Source organism: Typopeltis vanoorti, chromosome 15 (genome assembly GCF_054136105.1).
Source record: "Typopeltis vanoorti isolate ZY-2024b chromosome 15, IOZ_Tvanoo_1.0, whole genome shotgun sequence".
In the NCBI taxonomy this organism is placed as follows: Eukaryota; Metazoa; Arthropoda; class Arachnida; order Uropygi; family Thelyphonidae; genus Typopeltis; species Typopeltis vanoorti.
Genome location: NC_143563.1, coordinates 25,564,257 through 25,589,855, shown reverse-complemented (window position 1 = coordinate 25,589,855; position 25,599 = coordinate 25,564,257). Strand labels below are relative to the sequence as shown.

Below are 25,599 nucleotides of genomic sequence, written 5' to 3'. Positions count from 1 at the left end.
CGAAAGAGAAAGCTGTAGTTTCGGCATTAGTAATCACCACATGTTTTTATTTATTTATTTATTTATTTGATATCAAAATCCCACACATTATCTATTGCTGCAAGCTATTTCGTTTAGTTTTCAGTTTCGTGTAAAATGTTAATTATCTTCGCACTAAAAAAAAAAAAAAAAAAAACACTTTCATGAATCAATAGCCATGATTTGTTGCATTAAAAATAAAATACGACGAAAATTGCTATAAAAATTATACAACCATTGAAATCATATTAAGAATTAGTTGGGGAGGACCAATGGCCCTATTCCCAAAGGAAAAGGGAAAAAACACTAGAAAATTTTACAAAAATCTTTTCCTAATTAATTATTTTCTTTTTTAATTTATGTTGTGTCGTGTCTTCTACTTCTTTACTACTTATGAATTAGAGATAATTGCAGATGCTCAGTCATAGGTCATAAGCGACGATGCGTAGTGTGTATTCTCAAATAGTCTACTTAACTCTTCCCCCCCCCCCGCCCCCGAAGATTAAATCCTGAGTGCGCTACTGTTAAGAATTAATCAACATGAAAAAATAATAATAATAATTTCACTGTGTTCACCTGATTTATATTTGCTGAAAAATGCATTTTCACGATTCATAAACATATCTGAAAAAAAAAAAAAAAAAACAGATTCACTTGGGTAAATATTTCCGCATGTAAACGGTTAGTAGAAATTCAACCCAGATGGAATCAGTCGACAAACATAAGATGGTTTTTAATTTTTACCAAACTACATCAGTCTTCCAGTGCACATTGATTTGACAAACACGAAATACTTGATATATAGTGCTAATGGAGGAAAGGTCAACAGAATCCTTTATTTGGGCCTTTAAATATACAAATCGTATTACACAAATATTATCACTGTGTTGGCTCCTTCTTAGTGCCAATAATTAAAGATAATGTGACATACCAAACTACGTGTAATGGATGGAAAGGTTCTTTCTCAACGGGAACCGGCATTTCATAAATAATAATAATAATAACATTAAAATATAAATAAATCTTTTAAGTCTTTTTTTATTTGTACAAAGGAGTAGGCGGAGCTCCTTTATCCCTAACTAACCTTTTAAAGCGATCAGTGGATCGAAACTTTACGAGAGAATTCGGAAAATTAGTTATCAAGGGCACAATTTTTTGTTGCTGTGCTGCTATAAAATAATCCAAATAATTTCCTGTGCACTTAAGCTTCAGCTAACGTTCAGAATTATAAAGCGAAACTCCAAATAAAACTAATCTTCAGTTTTTCATGAGAAGTTCCTAAGGATATCGGTTTCCTTTCGAAACTATAATCAAAGAACAACATACGTTTTGACATGAATGTGTCACTTAACTCGAACTTAATACAAATAAAACGAGTAAGCTTTTTTTTTTTCTACATTTCAAAGTTATTATTATTATTATTTTATATAGTGGTGGTCGTCGGTAGATGGCGTTGGTATAGTTGCGGTTAATTGGTGGATTGAGCGGCGGAGACAGAACTGTAGAGTAGTGCCCTCCCTCGATGCGTCTTTGGACTCCCTAGAGGTGTCTAATAATAATAATAATAATAATAATAATTACTAATTACTTGAAGCTAGGTAGCATCGAGTTTACATATTAAACAGTAAATGGTAATTTTCCAAATAAAAAGTAAGAAATTGATCGCAGATGAAATACAAATTCTCCATAAAGCGTTTGGTAATCCTATTTTAATTTATAGTTAATATGCATTATCAAAATTGACACTAGAGGGCATTCTGGCATATATACCATACTCAATTTTGCCTAATTTTGGTATTTATATTTGTCATAAATAACAAGCTGCATTAAGTTGCATTAAGGCAGGAATGATTAACCATTTAAAATAATTTTGCCAATGAAAACGAAATTCTAACGAAAAAAAGAAAAGGAAAGAAACTTAGATGAAGCAGTCCTATGCACAGGACTACTTGGTATACGTTAGACAAACAAAATCACTACATTCGCTGTACGCTGATCGATAAAATTAAACTTAAAACCGGAAAAGTTACGAATTTTGTCCTAATGATTATTGTAACAAGGAAGTAATCGATTTACTAATAATAATTGGCTTAGGTCATTGCTGTGACCAATGATACTTAACCAATAGGCTGACATATTTCCTTGAGATAAAAACGGGACATTGGGATAGAAAAACGGAAGGGGACTTATGTAATATTCTGTATTCATGAAAAACTAAGACGATTATTTTTTTTTATCACCTAAACATATTGAGATTACCTTTATTCTTCAGTGTCTCAACCCATACAAAACTTTAGGTAGACGTAGCGGGAGCACTGTCATCACCACGATCGCACCATGAATACTTCTCCGATGAAGTGATCTTACGCAGCAAATTTCTGTCTTTCCACACCTTATCATTAACTTCTCACACTCCATGACACCATTTTGTCTCAAAGAGACTCAAAAATCTCTCTCAGGCAAACCCCCGAAATCCAACCCCCCTCCCTCAGCGGGAGTAAAATTCTAGAAGAAATCTAAGAGAGCAAAAACTCTCGAAGGTACTAAGGAACTTAAAGAGTGGGAGAGATGTAATTTATTTCCGTGAGCGAACTAGTCGGTACTTCGCCAAACACTGTTTGATTTTTATTAGTATTTATTTTTATATTTTCGTTAGTATTAAGTTTGAAAAGTATCTTATCAAGCCTGTGTGCTTAATAAGATAAATATGTACAATAATCTGACAGCTACACAGGCTCACATATTTGAATACCTTTGAAACTTATTACTTTTCAAACTTATCGATATTGATAGAAATATAAAGCTAAAGAATAAATCTCGTCCATGGTTACAGCTAAATATCCAATGGTTAATCAACTTTGGTTAAAAGGTTAATTAGATAATAATGGGCTTCGTCCAGAGGAAAGGTGGAAACTGATGATGCGTTATAATATATTTAAACAACTTTTATTTTTATGTATTTAATTTATACACGAAATTTTTATTGAGTATAGATACTAGATTACATCGAAGCAGTTTAATAATAATTAATACTGATTTTGATTCTGCAGTTTTAGAAAAGAAAAAAAAATAGGATAGCGATAATCGAAACTGCAGTTTGAATTTCAGTTTCATTTTTTTTTTTTTCAATCCTTTCGTTTAATGAGTTTCAGTGTTAATATTGAGGATGGGTTTTAATTTCAATCAATGATAAATAGATGCGACTGGCATTCGATGTGACAAAAAGTGCTTGTGTTATCAAGTTGACGGTTGGTGTTGTGTACTTCAGTTTTTGTATTAATTATTAACTTTGTCTGAGGAGAAATGCCAAACAAAGTCACCAAACAACCTTCTAAAAGAAGACTGCAACATTATCTGAAAGATATTCTAGCTCATCAAGTGAAATTAGAGAAAAACGAAGCGAAAATGAACTGTGCTCTTATTATGAACTTGTTGCAACGTGTTAAAAATGAAATGAAAAAAGACCGATTGTTTAACACCCTCTTTTGCAGAATTGACGGAACTGGAAGCTACTTTGAAAGGCTTCGAGTTGCTGAAGCTACCGAATTTGATTTTAACTTCGTTTTCCGACTTCCATTTAGCAAATCAGATGTCGTTAATATAACAGAAATAGATTCTCCAATTCCGTATGCTTTCTTAAAGCTAAACAGGCCAATCAAAGAACTACTCAATGGAAACATCCTTCTTCGCGATTACTGGGGACTTCAAAAGTTCTTCGATGCCGAAAATTATTTCTTGTGTACCAAAGTGTTGAGTTGGATGCAAGGACTGCTAGATAAAATCATCTTTAGCGATTTTCCAGAGATTGAGAAGATTGTAAAGACTAGCAGTGGTCCAGCGAGGACATTACTGGTCAAAACAAAGAATGAGGTCGAAATCAGCGTGGACTTAGTGCCGGTTTTCGAATTCTCTGGGAAACAATACTTGAAAAGAGTTCAACGATGGGATCATGTTTTAGGAAAGGAGATCACAGAGTATTGGATTTTGGTGCCTAAAACGTTTCCAAATGATGGAAGTGTTTACTGTCCACCTGCTGAAGACATTTCTCGGTTATGGCGACTCCACTGTCCATACGCAGAAAAATATCTGGTCACAAGAAGGATGGCATTGAAGCCAGTTGTTAAACTGGTTAAATTATTAAAGGAAAACGAACACTGGAAATGTATTCCTTCATATTTTGTGAAGACTGTTGCTTTTTGGCTTATTAAGGATCATCCTGATCCCGAGTTCTTTAGCGAAAAAAATATGGCGGAGTGTTTTTTGCTTATGGTACAAAAACTTATGGAATGTGCACGAGCACGTCGGTTGAATAACTTTTTCTATCCACACTTTAACATGATGTACAAAATGAGACCAGAAGAAGCCGAAATGGTCCACATCCGTTTAAAAAAAATACTGGAGATAATTCAGTTGTCGCCAGCAAATGTGAAACTGTTCTTGTGTAAGAAATAGTTGTCTCACACTGTTCGCAATAAGAGGGATTTAAAACAGAATAGAGTGTTTGTGGATTAGTTGTTTCGATGGGTGGACGAACTTTGTGTGCAACTTTTCAACGAATTTTTCATTTCTCGATAGTGTTGTAAAACAATCTGAGAAAGAATAAGCCTAAACGTTGCCGACGAAATATAGCGATGAAGTGAGCAAATCTAAACTTTTATAACTTTGACAAAAAAAAAATATATATATATCGTATGTTTATAAAAAGTAGGGAATTGTTATAAATGGGAATAATTGTGATACAATCATTTATGATTGAAAAATAAATAAGTTATTTATTTTATGTTGTGTCATGAAGTTATTATAATGCATATTATTTATTTATTTATTATTATTTAATTGTTATATATCATTTAATAATTAAATAATAATTTCATTATTAATAATATTAATAAATAATATAATATTATAAATAATATTAATAACATTAATAATATTATTTATTAATTATGTCTTACTAAAATATGACATATTTGTTTCAAAGCAAAAAAAGTAAACAGAAGTCAATAAATTAGTTCCGATTTACTATATAGGACAGAAGTTAACAGTCACTGGTGATATTCCTTTAAGTGTTTAACATATCAAGCACCTTTTAAGCGTTTATTTTGAAAGTTGAATTAATATGATATTACTTATTCGAAAACTGGAAGGAAAAATTAGATGTTCGATGCTGTGGCGCTCGGATCGCTGTTTATGTATTATTTCATGCATACGCAAGTAAATAAAAAATACAAGTAACACTCTCATAATTTGTAAATTACTCGTCTGAAATTCTAGGTTTGTGTTTGCAAAAGGCGATACTCACAGTAATGTAGGACATTTTAATTTTTTTTAAACATTATTTTTCATCTACAAGTGTATTTATTTAGCATATTATTTCCTTAGTAATCATAACGATTCATGTAAATAAAAGCACAAAATTATTTTTCTGCTGATTTTTGCTAGTAATTTTTTATAAGTTTAATGACATGAACAGTACACAAAAATCGTTTTTATTTTTTCCTGAAATATTATTAATATAAATTAAAACGTTTGATAAATCTTTGTTTATGTTAAAATTTCTCTTTTATTAAAAGCGTTTATTTGAAAGAGTTGTGTGGATTCATTACTTAAAAGTTTCAACTAAATAATTACGCCGTGTCGGAGGTGTTTTTTTTTCCCCTTCAGGGGGAAGGGAGTGGGTTGAGAATAGTTCAAAATGAACTTCCATGTAGAGACTGACAGATACGGAACATTGGTTGGGTTGATAGCAATTTTACTCTCAAAAGTTCAACTCAAGCCATCTGTAATCGAACCTTTTTAGTGTCATTGTATCCACTGCATCTATAGCTGCAAATAAATAAATAAATAAATAACCTCAGACAGAATTTAGGATTAGACAAGTAGACCTAAGGCTAACGACAAGGTCACCAGATTACGAGTTTTCTCGCCAAAACCCAGCGATAGCGGGGGTGGCGGAGAAAAACTCTCCAGTGAAGCTAGGAAACTTAATTTGATGAAGCACCAAGGTCGGGAGAGTGAGATGAAAGAGGACGGGGAGAGTCGTATTCAGCGATCAAGAGTTCTGACGAAGGTGAGAAGTTAGATAGCATCTGAAACGGTCCTTTCAAGATGTCGAACCGTAGGATTCTTCGATGATTTACGTGCGTGCTGCAGTATTGTTGCCGTAACCTGGAGCCCGATCGGAAATTTTTCGGAAGAAGCGGAATGTGCCCGTATACCTTCGAATCTAGGACTATATATAATAAGCTGGCAAGATAGTAAGTAAGAAGGTAGTGGGGTTTTTTCTTCCGGAAACTCGGGTTTTTCATCCCGCATACAGACAAATTGGCCCTTCAGAACACACACAATTTACAGACATAGAATACTAGTTGTGGTGGAGGTGGGCGGTAGATGGCGTTGATGGAGATGATTCGTAGTAGAGGTTCGGTGTAGTGGTTGAGACAGTCGTATCAGTTGAGACAGTTGTAGGTGTCCTCCCGCGATGAGTCTTCAGACTCCTTGGAGGTGTCAGGAATAATAATAATAATAATAATAATAAAGATTTATGTAAATATCCTAGACAAATTTAAACGACGAATGTTGGTTCTATTGTCCATTAACATAGAAAGTATTATAGAAGTCAGAAAGCCGTACTTCTGTTTGAATGTTAATGAGTACTATATATAGCGTTCTAAGGAAATTGCTAATGTAGTGTAATGAAAAAAATTGAATGTGGATTAAGTTATGCCTCTTTCTGTTTATAGCTTGAGTTGAGTTAAAGTGTGTTTAAGTCTATCCAAGTGTCTGAAAAGTTATGTGAATATATATTGTCTTTGTCTTAAAGCTTAAGCGAAAATGCTTATATGATCATGTGGAGAATTAGACACGTGATTTGTATTGTCTCCATTGTTAAAAAAAAATCAGCTAACGCCTTTTTATTCCCATATATACAGGGAGTAGGCGAGGCTGTTTTTAGCTCCATCTAACTTTTTGGAGACTGAGTGGACAGTTCAATCTCCACTGGTACCAATCAGAGATAGCTGGCTCAAGGCTATCACTAATTAAGCAGCACACAGTGAAGAAAGATAGCTCAACAGGTGCCGCCATCTCATGGTCCCTAACCCTAACACAATATATTTAATGTCTGAAATAGTGTGGGGTCTACGGTCGATTTTCTTGAGTTTACGGGACGAAAAACCGGAGTTTCCGGTAGAAAAAATCCGCTTGCCCGTGCCAGAGATCGACTAACTCGGGAACCGGTCGAAAAAAGGGCTTAGAAAAATTTCCTCTAGTCGCTGACTAGACTTGAAACCAAGTCTTCCTTCGTGCGGCCAAGCGTCGTGGTATGCAAACGCCACATCCACTGAGCTCCACAGGCTCCACTGTTATCTAGTTAGTCAGAACCAGATACCTGATATGTGCAGTTTAACTTTTGTATTTACTTTGCCTTTGAATGAAAAAACATGTTTGGTTTGTTAATAGCTTGCCTAATCTTGTCTTTCCAATGCACTGTCTCATAAAAATATAGAATCTGTTTGTCCTGAGAATAGAAATAGCCACGACTGACTGATATTAAGAATTAGGAGTTGCTTGAATTAGAGTTCATTTAAAAGATATTTTTCGTTCTTAGCTGTATGTTTCTCTTGCATGTAAAGCAAAGAAAAACAATTCTTTTACTCGGTCCTTAATGGCACAGTCGAAAAAAAAAAAAGAAGTAAGGCTCAATACAAGAGAAATACAGCAAGGTAGACTAAGGAATTGGTTCCAGAACAAATCCTAGGTCTACACTTCGAGCACGTGAAACAGCTTACTTACGGTCTTGAGAGAAAAAGAGTTGGGAGTAAAACTTTAGATTAGAGGATTAAGATTATTTACAAGTTTTCTCATGAAGAACTAGCTCAAGCAACAACGTTAAACTCGGTATTACGATTGTTAAGAAAAAGCATTACAAAGGCGCTCTCCGATGTTTAATAATTAAATAATAATAAATAAATAAATTAAAGGATAGTAGATATTATTACAATAGGTATATATTTCTATGTGTAGTTGCTAGGAATATATTTCTGTGGAGCTATTATCATGCTATTAGTCACATTCTCGAACGCTATGCATATTAATCATATTGTTGAGAGCGTACATGCTTAACAAATGTACTGTCTGGTAGTTGTTGTTTTTTTTTTTGTTTTTTTTCTTCAAAGTATGGTGTTTGGTTCGTCCAATATATCTATTAGTCCTGTTTGTGAATAAAAGGAACTCGCATTCGGACTATGGAGGTTGGGACAAAAGCTCACACAGGCTATATTTTAGTGTGAAGGTTCAATTGTGAAATTTATGGAAGAGTTCTTGAACCATACATTGGATCAACAGAACAGATGAAGTGGGCTCTAGAAGAAATATCGGTAAGGATGGTTCTATACTTTTCTCGATTGCTTTAAAACAGCTTTTGGAACCATAACTTTCACAAAAAAACTTTATACAGATGAGGAGAAGAAAGTTTCCTCAAAATTAAGACTGTCACATATATTTTTCAGGAAAAAAAAATAAGCTCACACCTTTTTATTCCCTTATAGGGAGTAGGAGAGGCTGTTTAAGCCCTACCTAACTTTGGAGATTGAGTGGGCAGTTCAATCTCCACTGGTAGTCAATCAGAAATAGTTGGCTCATAACTATCGCTAATTAATCGGTACGCAGTGAAAAAGGTGACTACCAAGTGCCGCCACCTCGTTCTCCCTAACCCTAACACAATATTTTCATGTCTGAAATGATGTGGGTTTTACAGTCGAATTTTTTGAGTTTACGGGAAAAAAAAAACAGAGTTTTCGAGAGAGGGAAAAATCCTCTTGCCCGTGTCAGAGATCGACTAACTTGAGATCCGGTCGAAAAAAGCTTAGTAAGAGTTCCTGTAGTAAGCGACTAGACTTGAACTCAAAGTCTTCCTTCATGCAATTTAGCGCTGAGGAGTGCAAACACAACTTTCACTGAGTTACATGGGCTATATATATATATATATTAATTTTATTTTTTTTCGAGAAATCTTCATGCCTAAAAGGTCATAATCCTACAGCATATTAGCTCAGTAGGTGGACTAAAATTTAGAAAATTTGCAATATCAAAATCATCATCATCTAACGCCTTTTTATTCCCGTATATATAGGGAGTAGATGAGGGAGTTTTTAGCCCTATCTAACTTTTGGAGACTGAGTGGACAGTTCAATCTCCACTGGTACCAATCAGAGATGGCTGGCCCAAGGCTATCACTAATTAAGCAGCACACAGTTAAGAGAGATAGCTCAACAAGTGCCGCCATCTCATGGTCCCTAACCCTAACACAATATATTTAATGTCTGAAATAGTGTGGGTTCTACGGTCGATTTTCTTGAGTTTACGGGACGAAAAACCCGAGTTTCTGGTAGAAAAACCCGCTTGCCCGTGCCAGAGATCGACTAACTCGGGAACCGGTCAAAAAGGTTTAGAAAAATTTTTTCTAGTCGCTGACTAGACTCGAAATCAAGTCTTCCTTCGTGCGGCCAAGAGCCATGGTGTGCAAACGCCACATTCACTGAGCTACACAGGCTAATTATTATTATTATTATGTTATTACAGCAACTTCCACAGTTTTAACATATTATTATTATTATTATTATTATTAATATTATTAGGGGCAACTCCGAGGAGTCCTTAGACTCTTCAAGGGAGGCACTAAACATGATGCCAAGAACAACTATTCAACATTCACACAGTATATATCATACTTTTCCTTGAAGTCATTCACAGTCATAGCACCCACAACAAACTGTGGCGGCATATTCCACTCATTCACCGCTCTCCAAGTAAATAACCTATCTCTAACACCCTTGGTAACCAGAATCTTGCCCAGTTTCCATGGATGGCCCTAGTCCTCCCACCACCAGTCCTGTTCTCAAAAATATTCTCTGAATTAATCTTATAGAAACCCTTCAGTAATTTGAATGTCTCGATCATATCACCACTTTTCCGCCTATCAACCAATTTTTGCAACCCACAAATCTTCAACCGGTTCTCATAAGGTTCATTCCATATACCTGCTATCATCTTGGTCACCCACTTCTGGATCCGTTCTCTATCAAGAAGAAACCCTGGTTCCCAAATCTGGGCACAGTAGTCAAGATGGGGTCTTATCAAATCTCGATGCAGAGGAACAATAACTTGCTTGTCTCTGTTCGTCAAAGTATTATTCAGTAACCAAGTGATTTGATCAGCTGATTTAGCCACTTTTGCAATGTGTCCCCTAAACTTCAACTGCCTATCCACCAACACCCCCAAATCCCTGGCCTCATCAATCTCCTGGAGTATGGTTCCACCAATGTGATATACTGCTGCTAATCTTTTCACCCCAAAATGCATAACCTTACATTTTGCCACATTAAATTGGCATCCATTTTCCTTAGCCCAGTCCTCCAATCTATTCAAATCATCCTGCAAAATTTTGACATCCTGTGCACCCACTATTGCTCTACCCAACTTTTCATCATCGACAAACAAATGATCAGTTCCTCTCAGATCCTTTGCTATATCGTTAATAAACAAATTAAATAGTAGTGGTCCAAGAACAGAACCCTGCGGCACACCAGTAGTCAGAGGTCGTCTTTTGAACTCTACTCCTGAATAAACTACTCTCTGATATCTCTCCTTCAACCACCCTCCTATCCATCTCACTAACCCTATATCCATCCCCATATCCTCCCATATACCCCCCTCGTCTCTAGATCGCTTCTTGCTTTTGGTATCAGCTGCAGAACCTAAGAACCTAATTTGCTAAGGTTAAACTGAGTGAGAGTAGGTCCTACTATCCTGATGAACATCAGTGCAGCAGAGAAGACCTAGATGAAGTTACCATAAGAGTCATCTGAGAGAAACCCCTTACACATTCACTGGAAGATATTGCCGTTGTGCCCAAAGTGTGCTTGAGAGGAAGTAGTATGTCACGGATTTTATTTTCTTGAAGATATTCACGGAAACCACGGACTGCTTCTCTTTCATTTAAGCGAAATTTGCGTGCTGACTTTTTAATTTCAGCTTAACCAAATGTCAGATGCTTCCCAGGATTTTCTGACCAATACCTGGAATCTAAAATCTTAGCACATTTAGGCAATTCAGCATCATCTCCTTCAGTCTCCTTCATCATCATCATCATCATCTCGGTGCTAGTTTTCTATTTCACAGAATCACAAGTAGATTCAACAATTTCTGCTTCTTTAGCCTTCTTTTTTTTTACTCATTGGCATAAATTAACTACTTATTTTACTCATTTAGCACAATGATTGCACTGATTTAACTTATATTAATTCAAAACTCACGTTAACGCCTGCCTGTTGCAAAGTGAATATAGAACTGATAAACTGAATATTGGAAGCAATCGGAAGTGAATACAACTTCCTGTTTCCGGTTTTGTACCAACCTATGAAACAGGAAAGCAGGGCACCAACTTATGAGTAATCAAAACTGAAAATTCAATTCGTGAACACAGTACCATCTACCGGAATATTTATAATACATTTTGGTGTCAATAAATCGCAAAGTTTTAAAAACTTAAGATAAAAGGTGCCGGTACTGCGTATCGTCGCGTGCCGCGAGAAAAAAATCACTGATTGTTATTATTATTATTATTATTACATTCACCTCCAGGGTGTCCAGGGACTCATCGTGAAAGGACATTCTACTCTACCTCACCAAATAGATCAAAAATAAATTGTAGCATCGGTGGTTCAGTTGTAGAATGCTGGCCTGCCACGCGGGCGACTTGGGTGCAGTTCCTGCCTCTGCAATATAAAAATTTTCCCTCGATGAGTCTTTGGACTCCCTGGATGTGTCACGAAATAATAATAATAATAAATACATCTCACCCTCTTCAAAAGTAATTAATTCTCCTCCTAAGACACTACTACTGCCATATATGTAGTGCAGCTTTTGTTTGTTGTCTAGAAATTTGTTTACTTTATCTGAATGGAGAAATCAGTGAAGATTTTACTTCTATTCATTAATTTCATTTTTTTAAATTATCTCAATTCTTATTATTAGGAATGTTTTCGCAACTTGTAGACGGTGCCATTAACGATGGAGTGTCCTTCAAAAATGTAAACACATGTGAGTGTGTGATTACCCTTTCACCCGCTTCAAACACGTGAATTTCATTTCGTCATGCAAGTTGAGTTCTTTTTTTAAAAATATTATATTTGCATTTAGAATTGAATTGCATTCTGCGATCGTTAGATCTATAATGTTTGTAGGAATAAATTAAATACATCTGGTCAGTTGTTATCTTATTAAATGAAGTATATCTCTAGCCGCAAAAACATGAACCGATGATACGATATATCGCTTATTTTTCTTGAGCATCCTGTGAATGCGCAATAATAATGAATCGTGATAAACAAAAGGCAGAAACTATGCATTTTTATTGTAGGAATTTAATGTTTTTCTAATTTTTGGTAATATATGTTATAGAAAATTGATACGCCTTTACTCCATATTTTGGACACTCCGAGCATTAACAAGATTTTGCATGATTTTCGCATATAGCTATATGTTGAAATTAAGAAGTTTTTTATCATCTAGGAATCGCTTTGATGTAGGACGTAATTACGGCAATAATGTACTGCCTTGTAGAATCACACCAAAAGTGGATGCCTTTCTAAAGCTTGCTTATCATAGGAATTTCATTTGCCATTTTTTAAAAGATATAATTCAATGTATATAAAGCAAAATGTTTTTGAGTTATTTTTGTGGAAAAAAACTTGTTTAAGTACACTCAATTTATAGACAAAAATACTGTTTTTGATTAAAGAATTAGATGATAGGGGAGACAGCGAGATATTTGCAGCGGAGCGGATTAGAGTGCCCCTACGTGATTGGGCCTTGCAGGTGCACGTAATAATAATTATAATTACTGGTAAAATATAATGGAAATTCATATACAGTATTATGGAATGTGTTCGTGTGAGAAAAAGAGTATTTACAAAAACGTATTTATGTGTTATGGATAAAATATTTATTCCTATTTCTGTTCTTTACAGTTAGGATAAATATTTCATTCATTATCTGCATAGGGAAAAAAAAAAAAAAAAAAAAAAAAAAACATAACCAGCCATGGAATCAGAAACTTTTATTTAATACCATATTTCCGTATAGGCATGCGATTGCCAATACCGATCCTTTTCAGTTCCATGCGCATAATTAGTGAGATATGAGTCGGAAACAGCCTTCTTTAAATGCTTCGTTCAGTTGCTGCATACAACAAGTTCTGCTTGTACGAGCCTTCTCAGATGACGGTGATCTCCTTTCTGATAAACTTTCTTATGACTACGGTTATGTCTCTTAGACTAGCAATGTAGGTTATTTTTTCACTGATTAAACAGCCGGCATATCTCACCTTTTGAGAAACTAGCCACCTCTACTGGTGGCTCCAGCCAAATGGGGACCCACAATAAACCATTTCTCGAACCCCAAACGATTATTTGTTTTTCCCATTGTGATGAACACTAGAAGATTACTGCCAGCAGCATTCTTAAATAGTGGCCTAGGTCACGTGATGATGCATGACCAAGCATTTTGCTTATATGCTATGTAAGTGATGCTTACGTACATCATAAAGGTTTCTAATTCAGTGGCTAGTATGTGTGTATGCAGTTCTCAGCATATAAAATTTTGTCAAATGTGTCGCTCTACTGGTGGATGTTTGATATACCTTTCAGTTTAAGCAACACAATAGAAAAAAGATATTTTCTTTAAGAAAGTTTAGTTGTTTGCACCATTGGATATTTAAAATACTTCAGTTGGTCAGTCATAAGTAGGGAAGGCAATCAGCAATATATGCTTAATTCACAGTTTATATCAGTAGTATTATATAATACAAGCAGGTCTGTTTCGTACTGGGGTGCAATGAACCCGGGCGGTATAATCGAACACGTTCATAAAAAATAGGGAATAGCTGCATACAATAAATAATAAGAATGATAATATAAATATACAAAAATGTAAAGTAATTAACACTAAACAAAAAATGAATAATTTATTGTACTTCGGGATCTTTTAATTTTTAATGGAAGGGAGGGGACACAAAAATTTTGTACCCAGGCAGTTCAAACCCATGGAACGGCTTTGAATACAGGAGATAATACAGTATGTAATTCGTCAAGTGCAATTTGTAGAAGAAATGTATCATATATATGTGTGGTAAAGCAATCATAATGCAATGAGCATTGTATTTGGAATAGATAAATCAAGATCAGTATGCATGTAAATGAATGCAATGTGATCTTTATTTTGGCACCCATCAGAGATGATAATAGTTTATAAGTCAGTTGCATCATCACCATATAAAGCTACTAAGTAGATGCTCAATTATTCACCATTCTAAAGAAACTAGAAGAAAGTTTTTATATCAAATAAAGAAATAATCACTTATAAAGCATTCCAGCAGGCATAAGCTGGCCATAAAATAATTATCATTATTTATCTTTATTGTGATCATTTGAAATTCTTGAAAATGTGCACAATGAACTTAGTGGTATTGCAGAAATGTTGACTAATACAAGAACATCAGACGAATTGACAGCAAGTCACAGAAGTAAAAGGTCAGTAAAATTTGGATTTTTTTTTAAATATTGAAAACTATTGTTTAATCAAGGATAATTGAAATTAATACTATTATTAATTTCTATTCTCAACCTACCCATTCACCACCTTCCAAGAAAAAAGACAGTCCAAACACCCTTGCTAACTACACCTCTTATACACTTCCACTGGTGATCCCCTGTTTTCTCTCCCTTCTTGCCATATACTGAAAAGTCTTCAGTATCAATCCTATAAAACCTCTTTAATAATTTAAATACTTCTGTTGTGGCTCCTCTTTTTCACTCGCCTCTGGATCCTCTCCACAACTTCACCGCCACAGAATTCTGGAGTCCAGATGTGCCTTATTGAAGCCATATATAGGGGAACAATAACCTCTCTATTCCTGCTTGTTAGTTTGTTGTTCAACAACCACATAATCTGATGTGCTGTTTTGGTTACCTTCACAATATGCCCTCTAACCTTCAACTCCCTGCTCACAATCACACCTGAGTCCCTGGCCTCATCAGTTTCATGCCGTTCAGTTCCATCAGTAACATACACAGCTTCTGATTTCTTCCTAAAATGTCACATTACGTTTGGCCACATTAAACTGACAGCCATGTACCTTTTGCCCATACTGCTAGTCTGTTTAAGTCTTCCTGCAGGATCTCTGCACCACCTTCATTTACCATTGCTCTTCCCAGTTTAACATCATCAGCAAACACTGAATATTTCATGTCAAATCATTTTCCTATATCATTGGTATACAAATTAACAACAGACGACTAAGTACTGATCCCTGTGGTACACCAATGATCACATGCCTTCTCCTGGACTCAATTCTTCCATAAACCACTCTTTAATATCTGTCCGTCTGCCACCCTCTAATCCAAATCACCAGTTTCGTGTCCATCCCCATTTGCTCCAATTTATTCGATAGAGTTCTTTGTGGAACCTGTCCATGCAGTTAGCCTAGTTGCTATGTGCTTCGCAACCATATGCCTGGGAAAGGAGTGTCTTGGGTTCGGTTCTCGTCACTGACGTGAGGAGCTTAAGGATCTTTCTCAGACATAGCCAAGTTAGCCGGTCTTGGGAGTGGACAGTAGGGGTTTTTCATCCCACAGTCAGGCAAACCGATCCCGTGAACACATGGATTATAGTCAAGAATACTTAAGACCCAACCATAGGCCTGATTCGTCAGCTATGTTAGTCCTGAGCTCGGATAAAATTTGGGGGGGGGGTGAGATGGTGCCATACTTCCCCGTAAAAGGGACCTCACTGCCGTTGTATCATCATATGAATAAAATTTAAAAAATAATTATGTGGAACCGTGTCAAATGTTTTTGCAGTCTAGCAGCGTCACTGAGTAGTCATTTTCCTTATCCAACTCCATTGTCACTTGATTACAAAAAGTAAGAAAATTACTGAGGCAAGATCTACCCTTCATAAAACCATGTTGTCCTTTAGAGAGTATCACATTCCTATCATATCAACCCTGTTCTGAACTCTGTATTTCACCAATTTTTCTAATTAACCACCAATTTTGAGATGCTGATTGGCCAATAATTTGCTACTTCTGTCTTGGAGCCTCCTTTATGCAATGGGACTATTTTACCCTCTTTCCACTTATTGGCACCTTTCCAGTACTGAGGCTTAAATTGAAGAGCTTTATCAGATGAGCTGATAATTCCTTTGCACATTCTTATAATACATGGGCCAATATGCATTTAATCCCATGGCTGTGTTTGTATTGCTCTTCTGCAATATTTTAAGCACTCCCCATTTCTTCAATTTCCATTCACCTATCAGTCAATGTCACAATGTTGCCACCTAGATGGTTCGCTCCTGCAAAATGATCACTGCAGTGAAAACAGTAATTAAACTGTTTGGTTTGGTTTTGTTACCTGCCTTCCATTAGCAATTTTTAAAGTCATCCTTCCATAGCCATTCCTCCTTTTACTTGCGATATAGCAAAAGAACTTCTTAGGGTTTCTTTGGGCGTCATTAGCTAGCCTTCTTTTATAATTGGCTTTGGTCTTCCGTACCATACTGGTTACCTTTCTTGCCTGTGCCTTATACTGCTCGTGGGCATTCTGATCACCTGTTTCTTTATAATACTTCCACAGCCTTTTCTTTGTGTGTAACTCCTACTTAATGAAGCTATTCATCTAACTCCTACCTGATTTATCCTTCTGACTGTAGGTTACATTCAATATCTGATTACATTCAGATATTGTTTTCTTCAAACACTCCATGGCCACCTCCCATCCACCAACAACTTCTCTCTCTCTCTCTCTCCTCCAGATTCTTATGTCATTGCTCTGCTGAAAGCTGTCTCCTCAGCTTATCATAATCACCTGCTTTATAGTTTGGCATATATCCCTTCTTAATAGAAAATTCTAGCAGTCTCCCAGGTCAAGACTACATGATCACTTTCTCCAAGTGGAGGCAGCATAGCTCGATTGGTTAGTGTTAAGTTTTCTGATGCAGTGATGAGATCCAGCACTCTTGAATTGAACCTTTTTATCTCATCCATTACATCTTGCCTCAGGTAGTTATCTCTCAGCAGCTGTATAAATTCCATTTCCTTCCAGTCTATGGCCCCATAGTTGAAATATTCTATAATAATTGCTCAGCTTGTACTCATCATGCTAATTTGTGAGTGCATGTCATCTACATTCCCCCATATACCTCTTGGATTATAGCAGCAGCCAATTACATATTTAGTTCTGTTGGTCTCTGTCTCACAGCAGATAGCCTCAAATGAACTGCCTTCTGAATGCCTGTTCTGCTGATGTCTTTTTGGCTTTAATTCCTCTGCTATCATTAGCAAGCATTCCCCCCCCCCTCCCATCCTGTTCCTTCTGTCCTCTGAAGACTGCATCCCTTGCATTCTATTCCTGTGACCATATCATCCTTGGTCAACCATGTCTAACTAATTCCCATAACAGTTGGCCAAGTTGTGCTAGCCAATGCCAAAAATTCCTCAACCTTATTCCAGATACTTTTGGCATTAGTATACATAAACTGCAATACCCCTTGACCCCATTACCTCCCTTACACTTGTGTTACTTAGCTGACTAAAGTCAACCTGGGGTGCTACATTTTGCATTGTGCGATCACTCTCCCACATATTAACTCTAAGTTGCCTGGACCCACAATCACCTGCATCCCTCCTGAACATTTTCTAGTTTCTCTGACTTTGTAGTTTTGAACTCTCACTGAACAACACTTCTCAAGATTCCTGACACCAAATCCATTTAGATCAAGCGATCATCCACCTTATATAACTCCTTCCTTTCATCAAACTTGCTCCACAAACTCCACCCCATTCCTCCTGCACAATATGCATACTGACTCATTCATGATCATCTCTCCATCATCTATCATACCATGGCAATAGACTCACAACTTTTACTTTCTCACTCTTCTTTTTTTTCATGTCTTCTTGCATATCATACTTGTCACCTGCTAAATCATTTGTACCAGCCACAATAAACATCTCTTTCACCTTAACTCTCTGCATCCTTACAGCATCACTGACATCCTCATCTTATCTCCAGGAAAACACAATTTTGTCACACTCTGCTCAAGGACTCCTTGTATCACTGAATTGCCATACAAAATCTGATCTTTATTTTCACGCATGTGCTCTTTCATGCTCTGATTTCTCTCCCCTTTCTTTTGCGTCTGTATCACACCACCGCCATTTCTCAATCCACTCAATCTCATGTTTTGTTCTGTGAAGACTACTATGTAAGTGTGCTATCATTTCACTTATCATATGATCATACCCTTCATTTTCCACCATGTCATTTATACAGTTACTGAATACTACTTGCGACACTAACTACGCCAACTGCATTATCATGCATTTTGTCTTTCAAGTCATGGCTATCACTCGTCTTACTCTCAGTAGGATTTCTGTGTACTGAAATCCTACTGAGAAAAGGATAATCTTTTTCCTTCATTTATTTTGACAAGGATAACAAGGAATGATAATTTTTTGTGATCTTCCAGTTCAAGAGTGAATTTTATATGGGGATGCAAGCTGTTCAGATAATCTTTGAAATGAATTTTAAGTTATCTATTGTTCCTGACTAAATAACAAATATATCATTAATGTAACATTACCAAGTTTTTGGTTTCTTGTAATGGTTTTCATAAGAGGTTCACCAAGGTTGGAGATAGGGGAGAATACATGGTAAGTCCTGTTTTTTTGTCCCCAGTATTACCAAACACAGTAAAACTATTCAAACACTGTATGGACAACACTTTTTTTCATATTTCAGGACAAATATTGAGCATAATCTAGATTAGCTAACAATAAAAGTATTAGTGGGCTTAGAATATCTTGGCATACAGTTGAACAAATGGTTAACTTTAATTTAAAAATGTTTCTTTAGAAACTTATAGTGTTGCAGAAACATTTTTGAATATACTAATGAACCCTTCATTCTGCCACCTCATAAAGCATAGAAATACCATGTTACTTCATTAGTTTTTTGATTAAGTTTATTTTCGTTTGGATGAGACAGTGGCAAGTATGATGTACTGTTTTTGGACAACATTTTTACCATTTAAAAATATTAACCACAGTAGAAGATAAGTGACTGTGTGGATAACCATGTCACATTGTGATTTAATTGGATCCATCTTCAGCAACTGACTGAGTGCCAGGACATTTATTCCAGAGTCATTACAAACAGTGAAGTACACCTTCAAGAAATTGTGAAGGGCATGTTCTTTGCATGGAGTAGTTGGTGAGTGGAATGCATTGCCTGAGTGTGTTGTGAATGTAGATACATTGAATCAGTTTAAGGCATGGTTAGATGAATTTTGCATGTGTGCCTACCACGATGAGTCTCTGGCTTCATGGAGATCAGATGTTAATAATAATAATAACATACTGAACATATCATATTTTTTATTTTCCAAGTAGTTGAGTTATAGGTTCATAAAGTTTGTAATATTTGTTTGGTAAAGTTTTTTGTTAAATATTTCTGCATAGCAGCCTTGCATATGCCTTGTATATTAAAGTAATGAATATTTTGGATAAAAGAGACATATATAGGGATGTTTTTGGATTTTTTGAGAGCATTTGGCAGTTAACTGCATGCCAGGTTTTGTAAAACTAGTGTGCATGTTGAAGGAATAGAAATAGATAATAGATTAGTGAGATGGATAGGAAATTGATTGTCTGAACCAACTGTATATAGAGGAGAGCAGTGTCCCACAGCAGGAAAGTAACCAGCAGTATCTCACAGGGTTCAGTTCTTGGGCCACTATTCTTTGTCTTACTAGTTAATGGTATTTCTTGTGGTTTGATGTGATATCAGTTGCTTTGCTGATAGTGCAAAATTCAGTATCATTCATTATTTTGAGGCAGATTTGAATGTTAATTTTTACGGATGTGTTGGTTGCGATTTTAATATTGCTGAAGAAATTTTTATTTGAAGTGCAAATGTGTAATGAAGAAAAGAAGGGAAATGAAATTGAAGGGAAATGAAAAAAACTAGGTCTACTGAATAAAATTGAATATACTGTGTCATATTCACTTGAACTGAACTATGGCAATCAGTCAGAAAACATATCTAGGAAGGAATGCAAAATTCTATTGTAAACTCATATAACAAATGATTGATGACAACCTCAGTCCCCCAAGAGCCAAACAGCGATAAATTTGTGACACTTAAGTGTCACAAAATCTATCGGAAGAAGCTGTGGAGCATTCAAAGTATACAAAATGGAAAAGCTGCAGGAAAGGATGAAGTTATAGCTAAGCTTCTAAGAATAGCTGGAGAAAGTAATCTACAAAATCTTTTCCAAACTTTTTATCTCATTTCTGAAGGAAATTGATGTTCTAAGAGCATGGAAAAAAGGCTACCATCATTCTGATACACAAGAAAAGGTAAAGTAGAAAACTGGAACTATTAACCCATCAGTCTGCTATCAGTATTTTACAAAGTGTTGTCTCTTAGGCTTTATGCAACTCTAGGCCTTCCACAGCCAACATAACAGGCAGGCTTTATAAGTGGCCTTAGCACATTGACCATATTCAAGTTGTACAGCAGATTATTGAATGGTGTAATGAATATCAACTTCCATTATGTCTTGGTTTTATTCAGGGGTGAATTCTCCATGCTTTCTATGCATGCTGCACAAGCTCATTAATTGAGAAAGAAATAATATTTATTTGTTAATAAATGCATACATTTATAAGCATGCCATTTAGGCTTTTATTTTTGTAAACAGAAGACGTCTTAAGCTTGCCTGGCAATAATTGAGCTTTGCGTTGTGTTTCTAAGGCTGATGCTTGCTCATCTAGTCAAAGCTGCCTTGGCTTGCTTGGTTATAGGAGCTTCCAGGTCCTCGCTGCAGCACTATGATTTCATGCATGCACATAGCCATTTCCGCTCCCTTCACATCGTCTTAAACACAGGCCATATGCAGTCAAAGTAGCTCTAGTCAGTGAGCTTCAGCCAGCCTTTACAAGTGTGCATGTTGCTTGGGAAAATTAAGTTACAACCAACTTTTTATGAAGATGTTATTGACCAGTTCATAAAGAAGGGAACCATAGGGTAGAATTTGTATTCAAGGCTAAATTGAAAAAGATAGAATATCATTTGTAAAATAAATGTTGTATTTGCATGATGAAATGTACATAAACTTCTAAATATATAGTTTTAAATGGTCAGTAATTCATTATTCCGCTAATTAGACTTCAATTACACCTCTCACTCCCTGAATGATAACAAGAGCAAGCGTGAATTTCAAGAACAGCATTCGCCCCTGGTTTTATTGATTATGAGAAGGCTTTCGACTCGGTAAAAATTTGTGCAATACTTAAGGCACTATGAAATCAATAAGGGGAGGAAGCCATATCTAAGGTCCATCAAATCAGCATATACTATTCACCAACAAGTTCATTTTAATGGAAACGTCTCCAGTGTGGAAATACATAAGACAAAGTGACACAATATCTCCAAAAATATTCACAGTATGTTTAGATCAATAGACTTCTTGATTGGGAGGGAAAAAAGGTCTGAAGATAAATAAAAATTTAGCCATTTCACAGATGACATAATTATCTTCTCCAAGTCCACATAAGCTGCAGACTTGTATCTGCGAAAGCAAACTGTTTAACATCTGACTTAAAGATAAACCTAAAGAAGAACCAAGTTATCTTCAATAATATGTGTAACTAGAGATAATAAAAATCAATGATGATGAAATTGAACAAGGTAATAGTTACATATTCCTTGGTCAACAGATATCAGTCTGGAATATCTGGATAAATATCATGGAAGAAGTTAAAAGAATGAACAATTCTTGGCTGGAAAGTGTTAAAAATTACAGTTGATATGTTGATATTTAATAGCCATTTACCATTTTGCCTACAAAGGAAAGTTTTTGATCAGTACATTCTCCTTATATTGATATATGGCTACGAAACATGGACACTAATTGTAAAGAAAACTCAAAAACTAAAAGTTGCACAATTTAGTATGGAAAAATGTTTGCTTGGTATCAGAAGACTGTATCACAAAAGAAATACTTAGTAAGGAATCAAACCAAAGTCGATGACATCATAAAAAGAGAGAAGCGTTTGAATTGGCAATGAACTGGACATATTGCTTGAAGCCACGACCAGTGATGGACAAAAATACTGGATTGGATTTCATGGGAAGAAAACTAACCACAGCGCAGATCAAAATCATGATGCATTGATGGAATAATCAGATTTGCGGGAGGAACATGGGAAAGAAAAGCCATTAACAAGACAGTCTTGTTAAAAGCCTTCATCCAGAAAATGGACCAATAATGACTAATGATAATGTTCCATCAGCATAATACGTAATATTGCACTCCGTGATCTGAAACTCAGGAGGAACACTGCAGAAATTGGGAAGGCTATGTAGAATATTGTTACAACGATCTCTTTAGATTTCCCTGCAGTGTTGAAATATCCCTGCACTCTCCATAATTTTGCCAATGCTCTTTCGTTTATACACAAATAATTTTTCTCTGACTTTACACTGCAATCTTCTTTTCATTTCAAGAACTTTATAGTATTCGGATATTTTGAGCTTCAGGATCTTCATTAATAAGGTCATGATCTCCTTGCCATTCTCTACTGTGACAAAGACTGGCTTTTCAACTTCAGTGCTACCAAAACATAGTCCTTTCTTATTTCTTACAACAAAAATTTTCCTTTCCTTTTTTCATAATACTCATATCTCCAGATAAGATCATATTTCACAGTAAGTAGAAATGATGAATGTTATGCTGGCAGAGAAGAAGTTGTAAGGAAAAGGAAATACAGTTTGTGTGTATGTGTGTGGGATGAATTGAGGGATGGATGGCTGGAATATAAAGTGATTGATTACACTTGAATAGGTTTCATTTTAGTCATCTGGAGATGTTGCTGTTAAGAGAGAGAGAGAGAGAGAGAAATGGCAGAGTGGAAAGTAAATGAGGTATTTAAATAAGTAAGAAGAAATATAAAAGAACAAATGAGTAAGAAAGCTGAGGCTGAAAAAGTCTTTGGATATGAATGGATAGGGACAATAGAAGCAATAATGGACAAAATTAGAGAATGGGTTTGCAAAATGGATAGGAAGAATACAGTATAGGAAGTGTTTAAACTGAAAGCATTAGTTGACTGTATGAGGGGGATCAGCATGAAGATTTTATCCTCCTTGACTGTCCTTATGCATAACGATCAATTGAGTCTGAGGAGAGCATAATAGATTATGATAAAGAGGAAGGAGTGGGAGGTGTAGGTGGTTGGACTGGTTACAAATCTAAAAATGAGTTACTGTGTCTGATTATAAATGACAGAAGTAACAAAAATAAAGAGGAAAAATTGTTGCAGCTGATGAAAATAGAGATAGATTATAGTTTCATCAATCAGAGCAGAGAAATTGTGCCTGCTCAAGGTAGAAATGCTGGAAAGAAACTGCGGAGTGGGAAAATTGTTTCCATTCATCAGAGCAGTGGAATTGGGCATTATTATTATTATGTGACACCTCCAGGAAGTCCAAAGACTAATTGAGGAAGGACACCAACTCTGTCTCCACCAACTACACTAATGTCATCTACTGCCCACCACTAGCATTTCCACAGACAATCACAAACATCCATGCCCATGGCGAGATTCGAACCTGCAGCCTTTTGGCTGGATAGCGGATATGCTAACCACTCAACCAACCAGGCCGGCAAAAATTAATCTCTTTTAAAACATGGGCTTGTCCAGCATTTGAACCCAGGACCTCTCGCACCCTAAGCAAGAATCATACCCCTAGACCAATGAGCCACACACAAAGGCATTCTCAAAGTAGAAGTGAATAGTAGAGTTAGCAGTAACAAATGACTTGAATGGCCAGAAGGAGAATGTCAAGATAAAGAGAATGAAAAATAATAGTGGATGTTTAGGGACAGTAGCTAGATATGATGAATGTGGTTAGTAGAGGAAAATGTGTGAGGAGACAGACGTATAGTTTGTGAATGTGTGGGATGAATCTAGAGATGGATAGATGGAGAAGATATGATGTGATGCAGAAGTAGAGAGGATATTATCATTATAATTGCTGTTGTTATTATTATTATTATTGCATGACACCTCCATGGAGTCTGAGAACTCATTGTAGGAGGTTGCTGTATGCTACATAATGTCCCACCAGCCAGTTTACTCTGTATGATCCACCATCTTTTTACACCATCTACCATCAACTAACATAGTATTTTTATCTGTTAATATTGTAAGTTCTTTGGCTGATTTATCTGTTTGCAGGAGACAAAAAAAAAGCTTCTGGGATAGTAGAAGAGTTATATTTAGTACGATGTTGTTATATGCCTGGAATATAGGGATGGACTTAATGTGTGGGTTGATGACATAGAAATGCTTGGACAAATAGTTTTAATGAATAAGCAGAGGGAGTGGTTATGGGTGATTTCAGTTATGGGGATATGGGTTGAAATGAAGAAATAGTATTAAGGACTAGGAAAAATGAATTTCTTGAGTTTCTAAGCAACTGCATTAGTTTTTCTATTTGAAAATAACCATGAGATAGCCATTTAGGTTGAGACAGCCATATGAAGGAAGGCATGTGAGTAAAATATATATGTGGCATTACAAGATGAGCAATTACAGAAAACTCAGGAAACAGTTTAAAATGAGCAATTGGGTGGAAAAAGTTTTGTTCGGACTGGCTAAGTTATAAATAACAGTAGCAGTTTTTTATTTATTTATTTTTATGTAACTCCTGCCTACAAAAGATTGTAAACTTGTAGTATATTGGTACCATGGGTTGGCTGGGGATTTTTTTTTATATTTTTGTATTTTTATTTCATTATTTTTATATAATCTGGAAATCCCACTCTAGAGACCAAACATGAAACTTTCAAGCCACTTAGGCCTCCAATAAGTGGGGAAGTGGTGGGTTAGGATTTCATCTCCCACCTAAAGACAATTACAAACATTCATGCCCATAGTCGAATTTGAACCTGCAGCATGCAAGTTGGAGAGCTGATATGCTGACCACTTGGTCAACCAGGCAGGCCAAATTTGATTGTATACTAACATTAAAATGCTTAAATATAGTTAGTAGAAAATGGATGATTGCATTAAAATGGATGACGATTAAACATACAGCCTGGAGGTAGAATACATTATGGAAAGTGCCTCCATAATAGGTAGTAATAATTTCATAATACCAGGGTTGCCCCTTGTTCTACCATATGTTCCATAAACTTCAAATTTCTTTCAATCATCATCCTAAGATCCCTTGTCTCTTCTACTTCCTCAAGTATAGTTTCTCCAACAGAATATGCAGCCTCCCATTGTCATTTGTTGCTAAAATTCTATCAAACAGAGTTAAAACAGAAATATACAAGACAATCATCAGACCTGCTGTTTTATATGGAGCATAAACCTGGAGCATAACAGACCAAGATTCAAAAACATTGCAGATCTTTGAAACTAATAACCTTGGAAAAATCAATGGA

The 25,599-nt window shown here is 35.8% G+C and overlaps 2 protein-coding genes across 2 annotated transcripts in view; both read left to right on the top strand.

The window, feature by feature from the left end:
* The first annotated feature begins 3,321 nt into the window (after nt 1-3,321).
* On the top strand, nt 3,322-4,470 carry LOC150098519 (cyclic GMP-AMP synthase-like receptor). The gene has a single exon (XM_090405259.1). It carries the CDS (start codon nt 3,322-3,324, stop codon nt 4,468-4,470), a length of 1,149 nt encoding a protein of 382 aa, XP_090261385.1.
* Nucleotides 4,471-12,353: 7,883 nt separating this feature from the next.
* Nucleotides 12,354-25,599, top strand: part of LOC150098518 (FGGY carbohydrate kinase domain-containing protein) — a 204,169-nt gene continuing 190,923 nt past the window's right edge. Inside the window, exon 1 of the mRNA XM_090405821.1 lies at nt 12,354-12,435. Within this exon, the coding sequence (XP_090261947.1) occupies nt 12,393-12,435 (43 nt within the window). The 5' untranslated portion in view covers nt 12,354-12,392. The remainder of the gene's footprint in view (nt 12,436-25,599) is intronic.

Bases quoted from the DNA above. Each gene is read 5' to 3' on its own strand.
- LOC150098519 (XM_090405259.1), top strand. From the start codon at position 3,322: ATGCCAAACAAAGTCACCAAACAACCTTCTAAAAGAAGACTGCAACAT.